Genomic DNA, 23,167 nt, shown 5'->3' with positions numbered 1-23,167 from the left:
TTTATCTAAAAAAATAGCAGACATAGAATACCAATTGCAAAGCATTTTTAACTGTAAACTCATACATCCATTGTGCCTAATTCTTTTTCTTAAAAAAATTAATAAATATAGTTTCTTGCATATTTATTCTCCAAAATTCATCATTTATTAAATTATTCTGTTTTTACATGGATAACCTTCTTATTAGATTTTTGGCTAATGATGTTAATAAATAACAATTTTAGGTATAAACTTCTTAGATATAAATATACAATAAACCATATTTTCATTTTTCAAAGATATAATGCAAATACCCTCTTAGAAAAATTGAACTCTTTATCGAAATCTTTCTCACATTCTAAGTACTACTTCTTATTACCCACAAATGATCGGCATTAGTAATATTATTCCTCATTTTCTCAATAGAAAGGGCGATGCTCTTACCATTGTTTGCTTAAAAAGCAAGTATATGGAATACCATGTGAAGAGAAGCTACTATCATTTCTCAAAAGTATAATCAAACTTTGTTCCTTCAAAATATTGCGTGTTGAATCATCCAATTGACATATTGAAGACATGAAACAGATCGAAGATGAGAACTTCCAACTTCCATCACCGACCCACAACCCATTGGTTGAGTGGGCTGTAGGTAAGCTCGATCTAAAGTAAGTTTACACATCACCACCAGTAACACCAAATTTGATGATCTCTTTTTTAGCTTGCAAGAGTAGATCATTCTTTTTCTATGTACCCATTGTAATATCCAGTCCAAAATTGGATTTTGGGCCGATTGGGCCAAAGCCGGCGGGTCAAACCGGCTTCAGCCCATGAAGAAAAGACTGAGACAGAGGATCGTAATAGTCTTCTTCCTCAGAGTAACGGAGGCGAGATAGGAGCGGGGACATCGTGGCCTCTTGAATGGCCTCCGATTCTGCCCGACCACCGCGAGCATCACGGAGGTGAACGAGCCACAACCATTTTCTTTCTTCCCCGGAGAGGGCTATAAAAGCCCCCGATAGCTCACCCGATCCGAGACCCCCCTCCTCCCTATTTTCTCCTTGCTCTTGGACCAGGATGTTGCCAGATCTGGGCACTCCGGTGGCCTGATGTTCGCCACCGTCCTCGCTCATGTTGGGTTCTACCTCCGGTATCCTCCACCGGCGCCTCTCCTCGTCGGACTTCACCACCCGCGCCCCTGCTCTCATTAGTGAGGTAAGATCCATCCATTCCTCCTTTTCTTTACTGCCTTTCCTCCTCTCGATCCACTCGGGAGGATAGATCAAATAGAAGAAGAAAGAAAGAAAGAAAGAAAGAAAGAAAGAAAGAAGAAAGGGAAGGGGGAGACTCACCGTGGGCGCCGGCCGCAGGCACGACCATGCTTCTGCAGGCGCCGGCCGCCGGCCGCACGCCATGGCCACGGGCTGCGAGCGCGGCCCCAGAAGCGGCTGTGGCCACGGGCGCCGCAGGCACTGCGGGTGCCGCCGGCCGCTGCCCGTTCCTCCCGAGCATTCCGACGAGCTCGCCCTCCTCCCTTCACGAGCGAAGAAAGAACAAGAAAGGGAGGAGGAGAAGAAGTCGGGAGAAGAGAAGAGGAGAAGAAAAAAAAAAGAAGAAAGAAGGAGAAGAAGTTTCGGGAAGGAAAAAAAAAAGGAGAAAAGAAAAAAAAAAAAAGAAGAAGAGAAGGAAAAGGAAAAGAAAAAGAGAAGAAGGAAAAAGAAAAGAAGGAAAAGAAAAGAAAAGAAAAAGAAAAGAAAAAAAAGAAAATACGTAAATAAATAGTGAATAAGTAGGATTTTAGTCCAAATTATCCGGTTGGGACTTGAGATTTATTCAGGTCCATGTTAGAGTTTTAATTTAATAATGCATCTGGAACTGTTTGATAGGTACAGAGAATTTGACGGACGAGATTAGGATTGTGTGGGCGAATTGAGGTAAGTAACCCCGGCACTGATCTTATTAATTTAAAAATTACTGTTTAATTGTAAGAATAAAATAATAAAAAAATATATTTGTTATGATGTATTTTCTTAAAAGTAGGATCAAGCATATGATTGCATGTGATTCATAAGTTTGATTAAATTGCATCCTTCATAAATATTTCAGTATAAATTATGGTTATGATAAATTGCATGAAAATGAGATTTGTGGCATGATTATGAATTTTATACATTACGATGAATTATGGTTATGATAAATCGTATGAAAATGAGATTTGTGGCATGATCATGAATTTTATACATTACGATGCCATTTGTCATTTTCCAACCTATGTATGAAAGTATGACTAATGAAAAAGAATAATGATTTATGAACTCTCAGATAGCTATGCCCACCTCTAGAAATAGAGGTCAGTCGACCCCCTGGAGCTAGCATCCAACGAATATGGCCCTCTGCCAACGGGTTAAAGTTGGTAACGAATATGAACAAGTTATAAAACTCGTCGACTACGAATACGAGCCCTGTCACGGGATTATAGTGACCATAGCAGCACATCCGTCTGAGAGTAAGATTTATAAAGTATGGATGAATGGCAACATTTTTATATGACTTGCATTATCATGTTTATGAACTTGCATGGTTGGAGCATACATTGGTTTATGACCCGATTTGAATATATCATCTCTGAAATGCTTTATTTTGCTATAACTGTTATATTCTTCAAATGATGCATTGGCATGAGAAAGATTATGCTTGATCTAATAAGATAGTACATGGTTACTTACTGAGCCGCAAGCTCATACCCCTCCTGTTGTTTTTTTTATTTCAGATAATTAAGGCGATTAAGAGCGGGAAAGAGTAAATGAAAATTGGAGTTGAAGCATAGTTACAGGGATTCTTAAAAGTATCTATGTTAATAAGTTTGGGTTGTAATATTGCAAACTCAAGTATTTGATTTAGATGCTCTGTACTTGCTTCTTTATGATTAGTAAATAAATTTGATCAGATTTGGTCTTATTTCATGAAATAAAATTGTTATCATGGGCTTCGTGCTATTATGGGCAGCAACCTACAATAGCACGGCCGTGTCATAAACCGGATTTGGGGCGCATAATATAAATTTTTTTAAAAAAAAAATCATGTCCGGATCCGGGGCGTGACATTTAGTGGTATCAGAGCTTAGGTTTAAGATCATTGGGAATTATGGCAATTAAACTATCAGAAGCTAGATTTAAGATCACTTAGGATTTGTGATATGAATGATACAAGAGCTTAAGATTTAAAACTACTAAAGACTGTGGCACAAGTGGCTTCAAAGTTGGAGGTTTAAGATCATTGAGGATTGTAACCAAATTGGAATCAGAATAAAGGTTTAAGAACAATAGGGAATGTGACAGGAATGTCTGAGAGCTTAAAGTTTAAGATCACTAGTGATTGTGATAGAAATGTAGAAAATTTTCAAGTTATAATTAAATTAGATTTTGACTAATATTAAGTGGAGTACTAGCCATGGAATATTAAAGTATATTGTGATTGTTTGTGTGTTAGTATATAAGTGATTTTGAAAGATCAACTTGATATCGGGTACTGTGGATAATACTTCTAGTTTGAAGTTAATTATTTTGATGACAAGATAGGGTTCATTCATAAGTTGTTTAAGACTTGGACAAGAAAAAAAAAAATTATATTCTTCGAGGATGAAATATGTATAACAATTATGCATGAAACTGTTATACAGAAAGAAAATATATTTGAGGATGAGACTTAAGAGTTTTTCCTTTGTTTACTTGGAATATGAAATATTAGATCTTTTCAAATTATAATGCAAAATTGGTATTTTGATTGAAAGTCATTTAGTAAATTTTGAGAATAATTATCAATCTTGAAAAATATTTGAGGCTCAAATGTTCTACTATGGATAAAGTGCAATAGTTTATGATCCTACAATAAATCAATTAAATGAACATTAGTTGATGTTTTGATTAAAAAAAAAAATCATGTTGTAGATTTTGGGATGCGATTCAGGATTGGGGAAATTGGAACAATTTAGTTGTTTGGCGGAAAAAAAAAGAGAGTTAAAAAAAAAAATTCTTATTAGTGGATTTGATCTCAATGTAAAATCATAGAGCTAAATTCTTGAACCATATTATTAGATTTTGGTGAGTCGAATATATATTTATATCAAATATATATATATATATATATATAATATATATATATATATATTATAAGTCGAGGCTATGAGTTAATTTTGGATTTTGTATCACCATTGGTGAAAAACTAAGGTGATGTCATGAGAGGCCTAAATGAGTTTAACCAAAAAAAAAAAAGAAAAGATTCGGGATGGTTGAATATGCTAATGAGTAAGTCAATCTAGAATTTTTCAACAGAGCATACAAATAATATTCTTAAAAGAAAAGTCAATATCAAATTGTAGAATGGAATTTTCAAGGGAATCTAGAGTTGGCTTAGCTCGAATTGGATTTAGAATGTGATTACCTGATCATAAAATGGTACAAATATGGCAATTATCTCGAGGGTTAATCATGATCTAGTGTACTTGGAAAGTAAGGATAAAAATTCTGATTGAATATTATATATATATAAATATAAAGAATGATGATGATCTAGGATTCTTAAGAAATTTTGGAGAATATTGATCAGAGTTGCGCAGTGAAAGTGTGGTGGACTGAGTCATTTTAAACTGATAAAAAAAAAAGAAGAAGAAATATTGACTGTATTTGGTAACATGTTATGATAAAGATTAGATTTTTTTTAATAAAGAAAACTTTTGTTAATAAGAGAAGGCGAATACTGTTGATTCTCAGGATAATCATGATATGGCTACGTTATCACTTTGATAGATTTTCTAATGTTGGTATGCTAAGGAAAATCTTGAACATTTCATGACTAGGGTGAGTTAATCATTGATTGCATATGATCTAAATTTCAAGTATCCAAATAAACCATGTGTTATTTGTTCCATCGTTATGAGTTATAAATTAAGCTTCGTGACATATTAAATTATGGTATCAATATCTTGTCTTCTTGGACTTGCTCTTAAGATTTGATGCCAATCAATTTCGAGATAGACCGTTGCTATCTAATGACCATCATTACCTGTTCAATTGGTGAATCACATACCTAGCCATATAAAGACTTGATTCTAAGGTTGGTCATTATCTTTTGAGGGAACATCACCCTACCATAATAAGTGTATCGAATCCATTTTATTTCAGGTTCTTCCTGAAATACAATTAATCGATCTTGTTGTGAATCGATCCCAATCCGATCGGGAGTGAACCTACATCAAACATAGATTTTAAGTTAGTCACTTATCTAGTGCTAATCTTGCTAGTTTTTGACAGTTGATCCAAAGTTATCTACCACACTGATTTTGATCGAGAAGAACGAGATCTTAAACTATGTTACATAATGAGCCGAGCACCCCTCAATTTGGAAGATCAAGATTTCTTAAATTTCGAGGACGAAATTTTTATTAAGGAGGGGAGAATGTAATATCCAGTCCAAAATTGGATTTTGGGCCGATTGGGCCAAAGCCGGCGGGTCAAACCGGCTTCAGCCCATGAAGAAAAGACTGAGACAGAGGATCGTAATAGTCTTCTTCCTCAGAGTAACGGAGGCGAGATAGGAGCGGGGACATCGTGGCCTCTTGAATGGCCTCCGATTCTGCCCGACCACCGCGAGCATCACGGAGGTGAACGAGCCACAACCATTTTCTTTCTTCCCCGGAGAGGGCTATAAAAGCCCCCGATAGCTCACCCGATCCGAGACCCCCCTCCTCCCTATTTTCTCCTTGCTCTTGGACCAGGATGTTGCCAGATCTGGGCACTCCGGTGGCCTGATGTTCGCCACCGTCCTCGCTCATGTTGGGTTCTACCTCCGGTATCCTCCACCGGCGCCTCTCCTCGTCGGACTTCACCACCCGCGCCCCTGCTCTCATTAGTGAGGTAAGATCCATCCATTCCTCCTTTTCTTTACTGCCTTTCCTCCTCTCGATCCACTCGGGAGGATAGATCAAATAGAAGAAGAAAGAAAGAAAGAAAGAAAGAAAGAAAGAAAGAAGAAAGGGAAGGGGGAGACTCACCGTGGGCGCCGGCCGCAGGCACGACCATGCTTCTGCAGGCGCCGGCCGCCGGCCGCACGCCATGGCCACGGGCTGCGAGCGCGGCCCCAGAAGCGGCTGTGGCCACGGGCGCCGCAGGCACTACGGGTGCCGTTGGCCCGCCGGGGGTGCCGCCGGCCGCTGCCCGTTCCTCCCGAGCATTCCGACGAGCTCGCCCTCCTCCCTTCACGAGCGAAGAAAGAACAAGAAAGGGAGGAGGAGAAGAAGTCGGGAGAAGAGAAGAGGAGAAGAAAAAAAAAAGAAGAAAGAAGGAGAAGAAGTTTCGGGAAGGAAAAAAAAAAGGAGAAAAGAAAAAAAAAAAAAGAAGAAGAGAAGGAAAAGGAAAAGAAAAAGAGAAGAAGGAAAAAGAAAAGAAGGAAAAGAAAAGAAAAGAAAAAGAAAAGAAAAAAAAGAAAATACGTAAATAAATAGTGAATAAGTAGGATTTTAGTCCAAATTATCCGGTTGGGACTTGAGATTTATTCAGGTCCATGTTAGAGTTTTAATTTAATAATGCATCTGGAACTGTTTGATAGGTACAGAGAATTTGACGGACGAGATTAGGATTGTGTGGGCGAATTGAGGTAAGTAACCCCGGCACTGATCTTATTAATTTAAAAATTACTGTTTAATTGTAAGAATAAAATAATAAAAAAATATATTTGTTATGATGTATTTTCTTAAAAGTAGGATCAAGCATATGATTGCATGTGATTCATAAGTTTGATTAAATTGCATCCTTCATAAATATTTCAGTATAAATTATGGTTATGATAAATTGCATGAAAATGAGATTTGTGGCATGATTATGAATTTTATACATTACGATGAATTATGGTTATGATAAATCGTATGAAAATGAGATTTGTGGCATGATCATGAATTTTATACATTACGATGCCATTTGTCATTTTCCAACCTATGTATGAAAGTATGACTAATGAAAAAGAATAATGATTTATGAACTCTCAGATAGCTATGCCCACCTCTAGAAATAGAGGTCAGTCGACCCCCTGGAGCTAGCATCCAACGAATATGGCCCTCTGCCAACGGGTTAAAGTTGGTAACGAATATGAACAAGTTATAAAACTCGTCGACTACGAATACGAGCCCTGTCACGGGATTATAGTGACCATAGCAGCACATCCGTCTGAGAGTAAGATTTATAAAGTATGGATGAATGGCAACATTTTTATATGACTTGCATTATCATGTTTATGAACTTGCATGGTTGGAGCATACATTGGTTTATGACCCGATTTGAATATATCATCTCTGAAATGTTTTATTTTGCTATAACTGTTATATTCTTCAAATGATGCATTGGCATGAGAAAGATTATGCTTGATCTAATAAGATAGTACATGGTTACTTACTGAGCCGCAAGCTCATACCCCTCCTGTTGTTTTTTTTATTTCAGATAATTAAGGCGATTAAGAGCGGGAAAGAGTAAATGAAAATTGGAGTTGAAGCATAGTTACAGGGATTCTTAAAAGTATCTATGTTAATAAGTTTGGGTTGTAATATTGCAAACTCAAGTATTTGATTTAGATGCTCTGTACTTGCTTCTTTATGATTAGTAAATAAATTTGATCAGATTTGGTCTTATTTCATGAAATAAAATTGTTATCATGGGCTTCGTGCTATTATGGGCAGCAACCTACAATAGCACGGCCGTGTCATAAACCGGATTTGGGGCGCATAATATAAATTTTTTTAAAAAAAAATCATGTCCGGATCCGGGGCGTGACACCCATACAATCAAAATATATATAAGAAGAAGAAACATGAGGACATAAATGCATTCAGACACAACAATCAACCTCATACTTCACCAGAATTCCTTTGATCTAAATCTTCAACATAACAATCAACCATCTCCAAACTTCCTCCACAAAGAGAGCAACCTGAGCTCATCGACCATCCTTTTTTGGCCAATACTTCTTCCGTGTGAAGCCTATTCTTTAGAGCTGGTCGGTTTATTTGGTGCTTCCAAATAATAGAACTGTGGTTCCAAACAAACTGACCTGCAAACTATTAGGAGAGTAGAACTGTGAATGGTAGCTTCATGGTTGCCACTGCCAAATATCGCAAGTCAGCTTTATGACTTTTTGGAAAGATGAGGACTTTTTTTTTAAAGCATGGGAGGCTAAAGACCCTCCTTCCAGAGAAAATTTATTAAAAGGTTAAGGAATTTACATGAAATTTTTGGGGAATAAAACTAAAAGAAAGAAGAGCAAAGAAAAAGCAAAGAAGAATAGAAGAATAAATGGAAGTAATAGAAAACAAAACACCGAAAACAAGAATAAAGAGCAAAAGAGAACTAGAAGATTGAGAGCAGAGAGACAATAATATGACTCAGCTCTTTCTTCTAATAGCTGTAGAGCACTTCCCAGAACAAGAAGTCATGTAGAGTCATCCTTAAAATTGCCACTACCGAGTTAGAGTTGTGTAGAAAAATTCTTGCACTCCTTTTGCAGCCAAATCATCCAGGAAATTGCTAATACCAACGGATCCCAACCTTGCTTAGATATGTTCTTAACCCTACTTGATCACTTAGTAGGGTAGAGAAGAAAATTTAAATCACTGAGTTGTGGTAAAGAATAAAATATCTCAAGCAATTAAGCAAAATATCATCCTATTTTAGTTTTAGTGATATTCCTACTTATCACAACAATAGCAAATTATATGCACAAATATTTCTCTGATGACCAAGTTTATTGTTTAACTTCCATTGGATTTACTGTCTTCCATGTTAAAGATAATCTCTCTTTTTTTTTTTGATGTGAATTGGAGGAAGTAAGACACTTTTTCTGAATTTTATTCAGAAAAGAGCACTATGTACAAGAAAGTAGAAGGGTCCATGTTAAAGGTAATCAAAAATGGAAATATTATGGATGTGCAAGTTGGAACAAACTATAGTTGTCTGAGGTTGAACCTTCATTGCTTGGCACATTGCCCAGATTCAATCTATCCCATGCTTGGCCACCATGCTTGACCCTAACCGACCACAATTAATGGGTCTCAAGCGAGCTCAAGTTGAAACCACACTAATCCAATTAGTTTCGCATTGTAATCTGCTGTTATGGGGGAATACCTATGACTTGATGAAATTCCTTAAATATCATTCCCTTTCTATTGCTCTTTGGTTAATGGTAAAATGCAAACTATGTAATTTGTCTAGATGGTGCAAGAAGAGTCATTTGAGTGAAACAATTAGGTTGTTACCAATAATGAGCCCTACCATCCAAATGGATGGCGATTGATGGTGCCCTTTGTGAGATCTAAGCACTCTGCCTCATGTGGTGCTAATTAGCATGGTGCATCCAACAGTGTTGGGGGTTCGGTTGGTATAGATCTCAAATATGGTGTCTTGAATCATCTTGGGCAGACATGGTTCTCATGTGTGGCGTCTTAAATCGCTGCCCTTCTAGGGTAGCATTTACCATCATTGGCGACTTAATTTAATTTTGTTTTTGACAATATGCAAACATGAGCTAGTCTTAACTTTAGTATAAATTTACATAATTAGTTTTAGATGGGAAGAGAATTTTTCTGACAACACAAGGATGACAGCTTTATATTTATGATAAAGTTACAAAATTAGTTTCAAATGGCAAGAGAATTTTTTTGACAGATGAGAATGGCATTTCTATCTTTATTGTACAACACAGATTTAATTTGAAATGGCAATAAGTTTTTGGCAATGCGAGAATGGAACCTCTATCTTTAATTTACATTACAAAATTAGTTTCAAAGGGCAAAGAAATCATTTTGACAACACAGAAATCACACCTCTATTGTTATTGTATATTACATCATTAGTTTAGATGATAATTGATAGGCCAATCTTTTTGATATCATAATAGTGATTTGCTTATCTTTATTGTACCATTTCAAATGACAATAAATTCTTTCAGATAGCACAAGAATGACATCTTTATGTTGGTTGTGCATTACCTAATTAATTTCAAGAGGGCAGAAGAATCTCTTTAAGAGCCCGAAAATGACACATCTCTATCTTTATTGTGCCTGCCTAAAGCACGGAGCTTTACAGTTGGCACCAATCTTTGTTCTACCCACACCAAGAACTCTCTCTCTTCTAATATAAATCCTACTTTGTGTTCAGTTATAGCTCATTTCTCCCCAATTCTACAGCCGAACATCTTTAGTTGAGTTATAGTGTTTAGTCGTCGAGTTTATTCCACCTCTCTTGAGGAAGATTTAGTTGTGAATTTGCTGACTCATGGTCTTTGGGCTTCATAGTCTAAAGAATGGTTTGATGTCCAAAGATCATGATCATTTTGCTTTTGAAGAATTGAGATAGTGTTATTAAGGTAACCTTGCTATTATAGATATTTCTCTAACTAAAAATTTTATTCCATTCTTATCTAGAAAATTTCTCCATTTACGATCAGATGAAGCCAAAATATACTTGGAGCATATTGGTTTATACCCTTGCAAACTCGACCCAAAAACCCTAGCCGCCACCCTTGTAAACTAGACTCAAAAACCTTAGCCGCCACCCTTGCAAGTTATGCCATTTCCAGTGGTCGGCTAGTTTCAACATGCCGACCGCTAGCCCCTCTTTCATTTCTCATTTATCTCCCTTTCTCTCATTCTCTCTCTCCATCTTTTCCGATCACTCTGTCTCTTTTTCTCTTTGGCTTCTAGCATAGTTGCTAGTCAAATTAGGTAGTCACTAGCTAGATCGGGCCATTGCTAGGGCCATCCAATCTTCAACATCTTTCTTTTCTCTTTATTTATCCTTCTCTCTTGATGTATCACCTTCTTTTCTATCTAGATTTTGGTCTAGTTGCTGATTAGATCAGACCATCATCGTTCAGATTTAGCTATTGCCGATCGCTAGCTGACCACCTCTCCCCTCTTTCCTCTCTCTTCTTTTATTGTTTTCTCCTTCTCTGTCTCTATTCCCCTATCTCCCTCGTTCATTCTCCTTTCTTTGGCTTCTGGTGTGGTAGCTGCTCAGATCTGGACATCACTGGCTAGATCTGGTGGCTGTTGGTGATGGCTATATCTAGTGGCTGCTGTTGTGGTTTGGCCCTCTAACTTTGCCCCTTCTTCCTCTCTTTTCCTCTCCTTTTTTCTTCTCGCTCCACCTTTCTACTCTCTTCCATCTTGCCTGTGAAGGGTTAGCAACGACAATGGGGTAGCAGTTGTGACGACTAAAGGCAATAACCGTGATATTGTGCAACATCGAGAATAATAATTGTTGTGGATGGCTACGTTAAGAGTTGTGGAGGTGATGTTTGGGCACCAAGTTGAGGATGTTGGCGAGGGCAGAAAGCTTTGGACATCAAGATAAGGTGGTCGAGGTCAATTTTCTTCGAAGAATATCTGAAACTGACACGAAAGATAAGAAGCCCGAGAAGCTAGAGTTGATTTATGGGGCTCTGGAGAGGGCTCATATTTGGCAGATGGTGCATCATCGGAGTGAATTACTAATATTGAACTCGTTTGTTAGAAGGTAAACTATTGGAATTAAAGATTTTGCTGCATTAGTATTTTGTTTATCAAATGGTCTACCGTTGTTTTGGGTTGCGGATGGTAAGGGAGCTGGCTTTTTCCTCTCTCTCATTCATTTTGCTATTAAATTTTTTATTTTTTTGGTTTATGCTCTTTTCTTTCATGTCTTACATCCTTATTTAATTTCAATAATGAAATATGGAATGGATGTTTTTGACCATTTTGCCTAGAAAGAAAATATAGTTGGAGCACAAAATTCGGCAAAGATAATACCTAATGGTCCACAATTTTATTGTTAATTGCTATATAAATGGCAGATAGGATTCTTGATGTACCTTTACAAGTCATCTAACTTTATGTATTTGATTTGATACATATGATAATATTTTATATTTAAAAGTTTTGCTCTAAACCTTTGAATTGATGGGACGTATAATGGGTCATGGAGGCTGATTGAGAGAGAGGGTAAAGTTTAAAACTTGGCTACTTATCTCAATTATTGTCATGAAAACTCTTATAGATAGAACTCCATCCCCTTTGGACTTTACTTTAGATATCTATAAAATATTTCCTTATGGAAGGAACTATATATATTAAACCTCCTTCTTTTCCCCCTTTTCCAGATCCGTTGGTTTTCCTCATTCCCCGAAGCTACCTTGGCCAAGTTTTTTCTCCTACTTTGCATTTTATTCCTTTTTCAGAATTTGGTAGGATGAAAACCGGCCAAAATAAGGTAAGTTTAAGGCTTAGACATAGGAGAAGGGCAATGAGGCTGATCTTTTTCCTCCTAATCACAATGAATGTCAAGAAAATCTTAAACAAGCAATTATCTAGTTCCTTTCTTTTTTCATTCTTTCATTTTTCTTGGAAGGAAGACTGTCTCTAATTCTTTCCCACTTTTATGCTTTGTTTATGCAAGATTCAGTATCCTGGAAGCTAGAGCATATGGAAAAGCATTTGGCCTAAACCATGTAGAGGCTTGGATACTTGTCAATAATTGCTTTTTTTTTTTCGTATTAACGTGAATTGATCATGTTACACCTTTTCTTCTCAGTATAGTATTTAGTATTTGAAGTAATTTGAGTTGAGTGAGTGGATGGAAATTAAGGCAATAATGCAAAGCGTGGGGATGTTGATGACTGCATCTCAACTCTCCGAGATAGAAAAATTTGTAATCCTGGTTAGAACCTACTCCTCTGTATCGACGTAGAGAGAAGAAACCAGGGAGTCGCTGATTGCCCACTGTATGACACCAACGGATCGATCACGGATTAGGAGGTCATCAGCCTTCAAATCGAGGACTGCTTCTTATCGACTGCTTCCTTGAGTTTCCTCCCTAGAGCGTATGCCAGGGGAGGCGGCACGGCATTTCCAATCTGCTTGTGCTTGTCCTGGATGTTACCTGAAAACTTGTAGCTATCCGGAAAACCCTGCATTCAGTGATCAGAGAAAGCATCCTTCAGCAAAATTCAGAATAACGTCCACAGAACCATCCCGAACCGCCCAGTTTGAGATGTTCCGATTCGTACCAATGGCAAACCAGAACGGTTCTAGCAAAAAAACTAAGACGCGTCACTTGAGGGGGATAAGAAGAAGGAAATAGAAGAAAAGAGAGAGTGAGCGGGGGAGGAAGAGGGAGAAGAAAGGAGGTCGGCAGAGGGTGGCGGAGGCCGGCAAATGGGGAAGGAGGCAGAGGCCGTGGCCGGACCCTATTTCAAACGAAATAAGGATCTGGTCACGGCCTCCGCCTCCTTCTCTATTTGTCGGCCTCCGTCTCTCTCTTTTTCTCTCTTCTATTTTCCTCTTCTCCGCCTTCTCTGCTGTGTCAGTACAGGCCCGGTCCGGTATGGCGCGGGCCTACACCGACTCGTATTGTCGGACAACTGGTACGGTGCTCGGTACTGACACAGACGATGATTCAGATTGTTTAAGCACATCAATGCAGAGGTTATAGCATCGGCTCTAGCCTTCCCAGTCTTGTTTAAATTATAAAAGCGTGCTTCGAGTGAAAAAAGTTGAAACTTACTTGAGACCGAGCGCACTCGCGGACTGTAAGAATTCGGTCTTGTTCAGGATGGAACCATGTGCCCACCTTCCCCAGGGGTTGGGGATCAGTGATAACAGTTGGGAAGTTCCCTTGCCAATCCAGCCTTCCAAGCAGTCCCTTCCACTGATTGTTCCTCTTGGCGGTGTTTATCATCCACCGGGGAATCAGGTCCTCTGTTTGTCCATTGGACAATTTCACCTGCAATGTTTTCAAAAACCATGGTCACTTTTCCTTTGTGAGAAGCAACAGTCAGTTATCTTCTTCATATGATATTTCATCATCAAAAAAAAAAAAAAATCCATGTACTGGCCATATTGGACCATTTAGTTCAATCTAAACCTTTTCTCAGAAATACATTTGATGCAGAGCACTAGAACAAGGAAAAAGTCTAACTGAAAACATATCCCACTATGGCCATGGCTTCAACTAAAGGCTTGCAAATAAGAATTCTGTCCTCTGGTTGGCACCTCTATCATCAGCATATGCATTGGAAAGAGGTCCAATATACATATATGGGAAGATGTGTTCCAACCACTATATGGATCATTGAAAGCAAACTCTAGAGCGTGCGTAAGGTGAGTTTGAATCCTTTATGTTGTGTTATGCACTGCAGAGTGCTGATAGGCTTGGATAGCCACCACATCATCCATCTCAAAGATTAACGATAGTGGGCTCTAAATACAATATAGTTGTGAGAATTAGTCATACATGTGGCAGCTATCCAAGCTTGTACAATATTCTGCGGTGCAAAACATGGATCGTCCACCAATTCCACATTATATTATTCCAAATTGCTTTCTATCAGCCCTCTAGATTCAAATTCTCTTTTGCTGGTAGTGAATTTTTACAAGGTGGGATCCTTGTAGGAATTCACATGCATTGCACGTGCCAAAATTCAGTTCTCAAAGCCGAGAATTCATCTATAAACTTGAATGATTAAAGTTTTTTCTTTGGAAAAAAAAATGAAACTCATATTTTCAAAGTTATAAGAGCTAGCAATTCAAATTTTAGAGCACTTTCATCCTCCTTTTAAAGGACAGCAACTTCATTCAGGTGAACCCTCAAAAGGTTTTATAAATATGCACTTGCTTCAGGTGGATAGAAACCCATGGCCTTCCTACTGTCTTCAAATTTTCTACAAAGACAAGAATAAGACTTCTACTAAAATTGTAGAGATGATCTATAAAGTAATATATTCTAATATATATATATATATATATATATATATATATATATATATATATATATATATATATATATATATATATATATATATATATATATAATGCAATGTGATCGACCTGAGTAAACCTAAATAGGTAACAAATGAACCAAAGTAAATAAGAAAATTAAGTTGTTGGGATCTATCATCACACCATTCTATATATTTGCATATCTGCACAACCACACTTTCTTGCAAGGCTTCATCATTCATTCAGTAAAGGAGCAGGTAGTTATCTTGTTCTTATGATAAATATTGAACCTTTATGCAAGGTCAGATTTATTTAGCTTTAAAACTATGCACAGGAAACAGTCTTAAATAACCATTTGAATCAATCTGAATCAGCAAAGAACAGCAGCAAAAATACCCACAGAATTGTAATTGGCTGCAACAAAAGATAAAGCTTTACCCTCTTCTTTGGGAGGCAACGCCAATCGGCACCAGGGCGCTTTGGGACACGTTTGCACCGAATGAGATTCAACTCATTCATTTCTTTTGATATGTGATCCTTTAGCGTTGTCATGGTTCCTCGTACTTTTGTCTGGAAGCATGACACTGGATCACTTCTATACTGGCGAAGAAAAAAAAATAACAGTAAGAAGAGGAGAAAATAGATATGTTTCTCAACTAGTTCTGCACTCAAAAGATATGGAGACAGCGAAGGCCAAGAAGTTTACATCCATACTAAGAAGAGATGCTCCATTGCCCACAGGTGGCAAATCTCCAATTGTATCCTTTACCGTCAAAGATCGTAAGGGCGCTCCTCTAATGGTGCTTTTCATAGCAACATAAAAGGAATCGGCTGTCAACGATATTTTCAGACCTCGACAAGCAAAGGCATGCATAGGTTCTGGCCATTCTGGTAGTGTTTCTTCAGGTGAAGCTGCCCAAACAAATGCCCTCTTCCTTGATTGGGACACTCCATATGCTCCAGCTTCCAAGATACCAAATCTCACCTAAACAAGGAACAAAGTAATAAAAAAGTTATCCTTCAGAAAAGAAAAATGGAATTAGAGACAGTCACTATTTGCAGGCTTTGTTGACATTCAGAAAGAACAAGGTCAAAACCTGGTAACCCATCTCTAGGAGTGAAGCAATTGTTAGACGGAAGGTACTCCCTTTGTTGAAAGATACGAAGTTTTTAACATTCTCCAATAAGAAGAACCTCGGTCTGAAGTACTCGGCAAAAGAAAGAAATGTTAATAGCATCTCACGTTGGCCTTTGCTCCATGGGCTTTGATTAAATCTATTCATGCTAGTAAACCCCTGCAATGGAAACAAGACTTGAGCATGGGATACACTTTGTGGTAGATCTAAAGACATGGAACAAAATTATCTAGCTGAAAAGCACTTAGAGTTGGACAGAATTATCTATACCTGACATGGAGGACCCCCATAAATAAAATCTACTTGGCCTGGCAAAGGAAGATTGCTAAGCTTTTCCTTGTCGAGGTTTGCTGCGAATCTTTTACCCTCAGAAGTTGAGATGCAGTCATCAGCATCTCCGCACTTTTGCATTATTGCGCTGCATTGGTATCCATTCACTCAGCTCAAAGTGCTGCAATTACTAAAAATTATACCAAAAAGAAGGTTTAACACGATAACTTCACCTTAGTATGATGTTGCAGTCATCAACAAACATCTGTGTCTCTGGATGGTTTAATCTAAATGCTTCCCCAGCTTGCATGTCATTTTCAATTGCCCACTTCGTAAACGAAACACCTATGAAGTAGGAGTAAGAGAGGGTCAGAAATTATGAATGCCTACTGAACTTCAGAGGGGAACTTAACACCAAGTCCTTTGGTTGACTACCATTTACACCCAATCCTTACACACTTAGCATTTAGTATTTAGTCTAGCACACACTTAAACCAGTATTTTGCATTCACTTATCTAGTGTTGCATACAGTTACACTTATATGTCTGTCCTGCACATGCTTATGCTAGTATTGCACATACTTATATCAGTAGTTAGCAGTGAGAGGGACTAAACATTAAATGACCATTTAAATCATGAGGCAGGAATTAAACTTTCAGCCAACAAGGACTAGACATCAAATGCTGTCAATCCAGCTGAACAATAGAGCTTACCAGATTGCTGTAGTCCCTCTGATAAGCCCCCACAGCCAGCAAAAATATCTAAGGAAGCCAACCGAGCTTTTCGACCAATGCCTCCACATTTAGCCTTCCGTTTATTATTTCTCAATTTATTTTTGTCCGCTGCCTTTCGGGTTTGGAATGTAAGCTTGACATGGGCTGGCAACTGCATGTAGAATAATATAATGCATCTATTGTTAAGGAACGAAGGCCCCACAAATAATGTGACTGAGAAGAAAATACCTGATTTAGAGCTCCTTTGACTGGATCATAAGAATATTGACAGAAGAAAACATGGTCTACAATAACTGGAAATTCCAATTCTGGAAGGTCACTCTTCTTCCTGACTTCACATTTTCCTTCAATTACCCCCACAGGAATACTCAGTAGATCTTCACTGTAATAGACCTGGGGATCATTAACAGAATCATGTGTTAAGATGAAAACTTGCAGGAATGCACATAATTGTGTCTGCATGCATGTGCACATCTATGTGTCTGAGTTCTTGCACTGTAGTATTAACACTGCACTATATCCAGGTAGAAAGATGAGTGTGTCTGTGAGAGAGAGAGAAAAAATTTTGAAAACAGCTCTTACCTCTCTTATATCAGAACTGTATGATTTTGATTTTGATACATCATCTGGTCTGTAGAATCTCCTGACTCTAAGCTTTGCTGATTCTTGTGCGATCTTTGTACACTTTGCAGGGACTTCAATGCCGAGCAACTGGCAAACTACATAGGCTTTCAAACCCACATTTCTCCCATATTTGCAGGTCTTATGGTTCTTCTTATCCTCATTAAAGTGCTGAGGCCTCGCATACACAAAATCATTTACTTTATATCTTGTTTTCCTATAAATAAAACTGGTCTTAGAAGAACTGATTTGAAAATTTTCCCTTTGGGTTTCTCTTATTTTGCAAGCACTGCAGGCCCCGGTTCCGAGGCCTAAACTTTCAACAGGAAGAGCAACAAAGGCCCCTTTTTCAGGGCAATAAAAGCTTTTACAGTAAAACTCCAAAGGCAATCCTTTCTTCTTCCTCTCTTCTGCCTTTGCCCTGTCAATTTTTTCAGCATGAGCTTGCTTCTTCCTATGCTCATATCCCCAAGGCATTGATCGAACATTCACCACAACAGATTCTCTGACATCCCTTAATTCAAACTCCATGCAGTCATTGGTCAGAAACACCTCCCTCTCATTTGCAGCATTCTCAAGAACCGTTTGAGACCCTTTTAACAGTATCCTTCCATGACCCATTTTTAGACCATCTCTCTTCTCAAACATATACTCCACCAGAACCATAGTTGGCACCCTTTCTGAATCATCAGCAGTGACTATTACTGCCCCACCAATGGTTATCAAAACCCCACGGACCAGTGCACATTTATATAGAGCCTTATGGGAACTTTTTTGCTTGATTGCCTTCCCTTCCCATTTGATTTCGCTCCTACTGGAGTTGGAAGCAGAAGCAGTCAATGAGCAACGCCTTGAAGCTTTATCTTCTACAGCTAAAATGTCCTTTTCCTCATCTTCTTCCTCAAGCTCTTCTTCGATCAATCCATGGTCATCGCCCTCCCTTGTCTCCTCTGGAAAATTTCTACTATAGTAATCCTTCCATATCCTGTTGATCATTCTAGTTGTCGTTGCCTGCATCAACTTTTCTCTTTTGGACAACATGGGCACCATCCCTGCATTTTGTTTCAGGCTTGCTTCTTTATGAACTTTGACCTTGTTTCTCATGGTCTGTTTAGTCTGGAGCTTCTCCTCCATCTTGTGTCTGAGACCTGAGACAAAAGGACACTGGCGGATCATCCTCTCTGGATACTCAGCAAATAGTTTAAGTATCATTTGTCCATGAACCACCATATATTGCTCCACTGCTTTGACACTTGAGGAGATGTATGCAGGGTTATCCTTTTCTAATTCTGCAACTTCCTTGGTGGCATCTGAGAATGTGAGCCTCGAAGCTCTACTCTGTTTCTTAATTAGTTTGATTACATGTTCAACTAACCTTGCGACTCTCAATACAGGTTCATACCAGGGCGCATATTGCCTTGCAGGCTTCCCAAGCTTATACCTGTAATCAAGACCACCAGCTAAAATTTTAATAATTAATAGATATTTTCTTTCAAATGCATAGAAAAATTTCTGAAGTTTGATTACAACCCACCTAAAGCAAGTCACAACGAACCTTCTAGAGTTGTATGATTACTTTAAAAGAGCTTAATGTTTGTGATGACATTAGCAACATATGATAAGACTAATTTCATGATTGTCCATGTTTAAATGAATGAAAATGCGCGAGGCTTAATCAGAGATGATCCTAATAAGGAAGAGTAATGCTATGGGGCTCCCGCGATCGTCTTGCCAAATGGCATGAGGGGATTGGAGAAACTACTAGATTTGTTGCCAAGAACAGTAGGTTGGTTGATTACGGAGTTGCCAAATAAGTAGTTGGCAATGTGATTAAATTTTTGCATACGCATAAAGGGCACCTCGAAATGTTTCCCGAATAAGAACGCTTTGTGAATGAGGGTCTATAAAACCAACACCAAATAGTTGGGATAAGGCTGGATGGTTGTGGTCATGGTGACATGAGATAACTTGCATACTAATTGGCATTCAGAGGCATTCAAATTCTTGTACCTAACCCAAAAAATTCTAATTTACTGGCTTTGCTGTAGGGATTGCTTGCTTAATATGTCTGAATTAAGAAAACAATTATTGTAAATATTATGCAGGGATATTTTTGGAACAGGGACACTTTTTAATACAGTATGCTTATTAAAACCTAATGAGAGGCATATTCTCTCTCTCTCTCTCTCTCTCTCTCTCTCTCTCTTCCAATAGAACTCTAATTTAATTCTCTCTCCCAGAAACAACCCTTTTCCATCCTCTTTCTCTTCTTCATTTCACTAGTATTTTGCAGAAATATCAATATTTAACAAAAAAAGAATGAACTAGAGAACAGCTTAAGGTTCAAACAATATTTCACAAAAATAATAATGAACTAGAAAACAGCTTAAAGTTCAAAAGAGATTGACGCATACCAGGATGCATCTGTTCGGATTGATATCGAGATTGTCATGGAGCTGAACTCGACCGCCCACTCCTTCACAGCACTCAAGAAGACTGGAAATACATTATCTTGAGCTGGATCAACATTAGTGCAGCAGCAACTCCCATCATCCTTCGTCATGCACCCGGATCCAAATACTGGCACATCACTGTCCATCCATGTTTTCATGGGAAGTTTCTCTATTGAAACAAACCTCGAGTTGGAATCATAGAGGGCCCAACTTTGCAGAATCCTTCTTGGGAGCTCATCAGCCTCATCAGTCTCACTGTTATAGAACTCCTCGTCCATCTCATTGTCTCTTGCTTTGTAGTAACCTGGTGAGGGATACTCTGCGGTAATCTCAGGCAAATCGGTCTCGAAGCAAAATTTGTTTCTGATCATTGCTGGCTGTCGAGTTCCCTGCCGCCTCATGTTTCTCCTATCTTCCTCATCTTGCAGTAATCTTGCCAACTTCTCATTGCTGTCTTGTGCTAATTTAATATCCTTTCCTTCTTCAGTCTGTGGAGAGCCAGGCTTCATGCATTCCATTTGGCTTTTACATTCCTCTTGTAGAGAAATTAAGCCTGGCACCGTCTCTAATTTTACTCTTCCATTTCCTGATGCCTTGTCTAGTTTGATGAGTTGTTCATAGATAAATTCACCAAGAGATATAACAAAATCTCTCCCAGCAGGTCTTTTCGCAAAGCATTCATTTCCCCTTAATGAACGGATCACCTTAGCTATCAACTCATTGAGAGGCATATCAAGAATATCATCTTTAGACCCCCTCAATGTCTTCTGCACCTTGAGGCAGACCCATGCCTTCTCTAACAGGTGGTCGAAGAACTTCCTGTAGGTGCGGTTAGGCCTCATACATCTGTATTCTGCAGCCATGGTTGAAATCCAGATCACTGGGCTGTCCTCATCATAGAGTGAGATAGCCCAAGACTGGATTTTAGCAAACTTTTTGCATCGAACTCCTCTCTCTGTTTCATTCTCCAGCCCATCAGATGGAATGATAATAGAAGAAATGAAGACTTCAGTTACCTCAGATGCCTCGATCGGTAGTGGATTGCCATCAGCGCCATGGAACATGAAGTCCAAAAGCTTCCTTGATGGTGGAACATCATCTGCACTAACTCTTGTAACAGCAATAGCAGCCAACTCTCTTATTTTAGGTTTCTCTTCCTTGGGTGCAACGGTGGAGGCTTTACTTGCCTCCTTGATTGAAGGCCATGCAGCAACTCTCTTTGGCTGCTTTCCTGAACGACATTGCTCTTCGTGCCTCTCCTCATTTCTCTCTTTCTTTTTCTTGGCATCTGAATTTTCTTCCATCTGGAAGCCCATGCTTTTCTTTGCAGGAGGTCTGCCTCTCTTCATTTCTTTGATGGCTGAGGAATACTTTAACTAGGCACAGAAACTGATGAAATCTACCTTGGGTTGAGAGAACAAATAAAGCACAAGAGATTGGAGAGACTGAAAAAATATAGAATGAAGAGCTATTGGAGAAATAGGAAGAATTGGTTATAGTATGAAGATGGAAATCTCAGAGCAGAAGGAATTGGCTGAGGATGGGTTGTCAATGAGGAGAAGCTTGATGGCATGGTATATATCATGACAAATACAACTGAAGAAAAGAAAGGTGGTGGTTTTGGTGGTAATAATAAAGAGCATTGCTGGCAAGTGAGGCAAATACAATACATGAAGATCCTGAGAAAAGCCACACATATTTGATAATCCAAATGGATGGCTTGAAGACCTGCCAAACATGGAGAGGGGCTAATTCATGGCATAACAATAATAATAATAATAATAATAATAAATGCTTGCCAGGAGCTGAAAATCAAATCAAATCAAGAATATTTCATGTAAAAATATGAACCATTTATGACGATTACTACGTAAAAGATGATGAAGACTAGTCATTTAGAAAATTTTATTGTTTCGATCAAGTGATTTCTTCAATATTTCACTTGATCCACTCATAAATAACTCTGTTCATACAAATATTCAAACATATATTCATAGCATAAATGTAGGTAACCTCTATTACCTCCGACATGCTCGAACCAAAAAGGCACGTCTTGTCATGTTAAAACTTATTAACTTGCGACGCAGTTATTATTGATAATTCAGCTGACTGATTATTCACTAACAAGCTATTGACTATATGGGTTTCAGTTTTTTTTTTTATATTATTTCTTGGGAACAAGGATGGGGAAAAGAAAAACAAAAATAACGGAGTGAGGGCAAGATTGAATCTAGTCGCCACCCTCATTTACGTAGATTTTAGTTGTAAGTCGAGGTTTAGGTGTGCCTATTGTAATAACTTCATAATGCTGCACATTTGTGCCCTTATATTTCATGGAAAAGATTAACAACTATCGATGCATGATTTAGTAGACTCGTCGGCAATTAGCTATGAAGCTGCTATTTTAATCATTAATAACTTGCTCTCTCAATTATATAATTGAATTTTGTGGCTCACGATATGCATGCCCAACAAATTCTACTACATACATTTGTTGATTATGTTATTCTAGATATGAACCTTAATCTAAATTAGATTTATTAAAAAACTCAATTAGTAACTGCAATAAACTAAGAACGAATTATTGTTTATAGTTATTTTTAGTAAATATCATAGGTTAATATCAGAAATTCATGAAATGGCTTTAGTTTTTCTTTTCACTTGTTTAGCATTATGGGATCAAAAGGAAAGAAATAAGCAGAAGGTTATTTCTTGGATACATGTGATACCATTTTCTATGGGCTAAGCAAGCTCACAATATTTAGGAAAGATCTCTTAAGAGCTCTATCTGGATATTAGGTATACAAAATTAATAATCACATTCCTTTTTTCTTTTAAGAAAAAACTAATGCTCATAAATTGTAATTATGTGGGGAATATACCTAGAAAACTTTAAAAATCTTGCTGTTATATGGGCAGATATTCAATGACCCCAAGACCAAAGATACACCTTGAATGGATCAACAATGTATATCATGTGTAGCCTAGACCAAACTCGAGGAGGGATAAACAGACTGAGACGCGATATAAGATGACAGTTACATTAATTAAATAGATAATTTACATGGAGGATGTTTGAACTTATGATTTCCAGTAGCCATAGTTCCTATACTAATATTACTAAATCACTTGATTTGAAAAGCTTAAGCTCTTAGAGAATATGTCTACAATGTAAATTAGGC

The 23,167-nt window shown here is 38.0% G+C and overlaps 1 protein-coding gene and 2 long non-coding RNA genes across 3 annotated transcripts; 2 read left to right on the top strand and 1 right to left on the bottom strand.

Moving 5' to 3' along the window:
* The first annotated feature begins 1,049 nt into the window (after positions 1 to 1,049).
* On the top strand, positions 1,050 to 2,922 carry LOC120110839 (uncharacterized). Its single transcript, XR_016399078.1, has 3 exons — positions 1,050 to 1,191; positions 1,863 to 1,910; positions 2,747 to 2,922. It is a non-coding gene; the product is annotated as an uncharacterized LOC120110839 (long non-coding RNA).
* A 2,824-nt stretch (positions 2,923 to 5,746) lies between these two features.
* Positions 5,747 to 7,639, top strand: LOC149768172 (uncharacterized). Its single transcript, XR_016399077.1, has 3 exons — positions 5,747 to 5,888; positions 6,580 to 6,627; positions 7,464 to 7,639. It is a non-coding gene; the product is annotated as an uncharacterized LOC149768172 (long non-coding RNA).
* Positions 7,640 to 13,323: 5,684 nt separating this feature from the next.
* On the bottom strand, positions 13,324 to 21,341 carry LOC103719507 (DNA (cytosine-5)-methyltransferase 1B-like). The gene is made up of 11 exons (XM_088717227.2): positions 19,947 to 21,341; positions 17,422 to 18,973; positions 17,140 to 17,304; positions 16,891 to 17,062; positions 16,410 to 16,521; positions 16,177 to 16,324; positions 15,868 to 16,065; positions 15,477 to 15,755; positions 15,209 to 15,370; positions 13,557 to 13,775; positions 13,324 to 13,431 (listed from the first exon to the last, which is right to left on the bottom strand). The coding sequence occupies exons 1-11, from the start codon at positions 21,332 to 21,334 to the stop codon at positions 13,324 to 13,326; spliced, it is 4,503 nt and encodes a 1,500-aa protein (XP_088573353.2). The 5' UTR covers positions 21,335 to 21,341.
* Between the last annotated feature and the right edge of the window lie 1,826 nt (positions 21,342 to 23,167).

This window comes from Phoenix dactylifera, chromosome 2 (assembly GCF_051530095.1).
Source record: "Phoenix dactylifera cultivar Ajwa chromosome 2, Ajwa_hap1_PhDact_Kaust_v1.1, whole genome shotgun sequence".
Lineage (NCBI taxonomy): Eukaryota > Viridiplantae > Streptophyta > Magnoliopsida > Arecales > Arecaceae > Phoenix > Phoenix dactylifera.
Note: the sequence above shows the minus strand (reverse complement) of the source record. Positions and strands in the feature narration are given on the sequence as shown.

Bases quoted from the DNA above. Each gene is read 5' to 3' on its own strand.
- LOC103719507 (XM_088717227.2), bottom strand. From the start codon at position 21,334: ATGAAGAGAGGCAGACCTCCTGCAAAGAAAAGCATGGGCTTCCAGATG. The intron at 18,974-19,946 runs GTATGCGTCAAT...TCTTGATTACAG, and splicing joins ATCCGAACAGATGCATCCTG to GTATAAGCTTGGGAAGCCTG. The intron at 13,432-13,556 runs GTAAGTTTCAAC...CGTCTGTGTCAG, and splicing joins GCGAGTGCGCTCGGTCTCAA to TACCGAGCACCGTACCAGTT.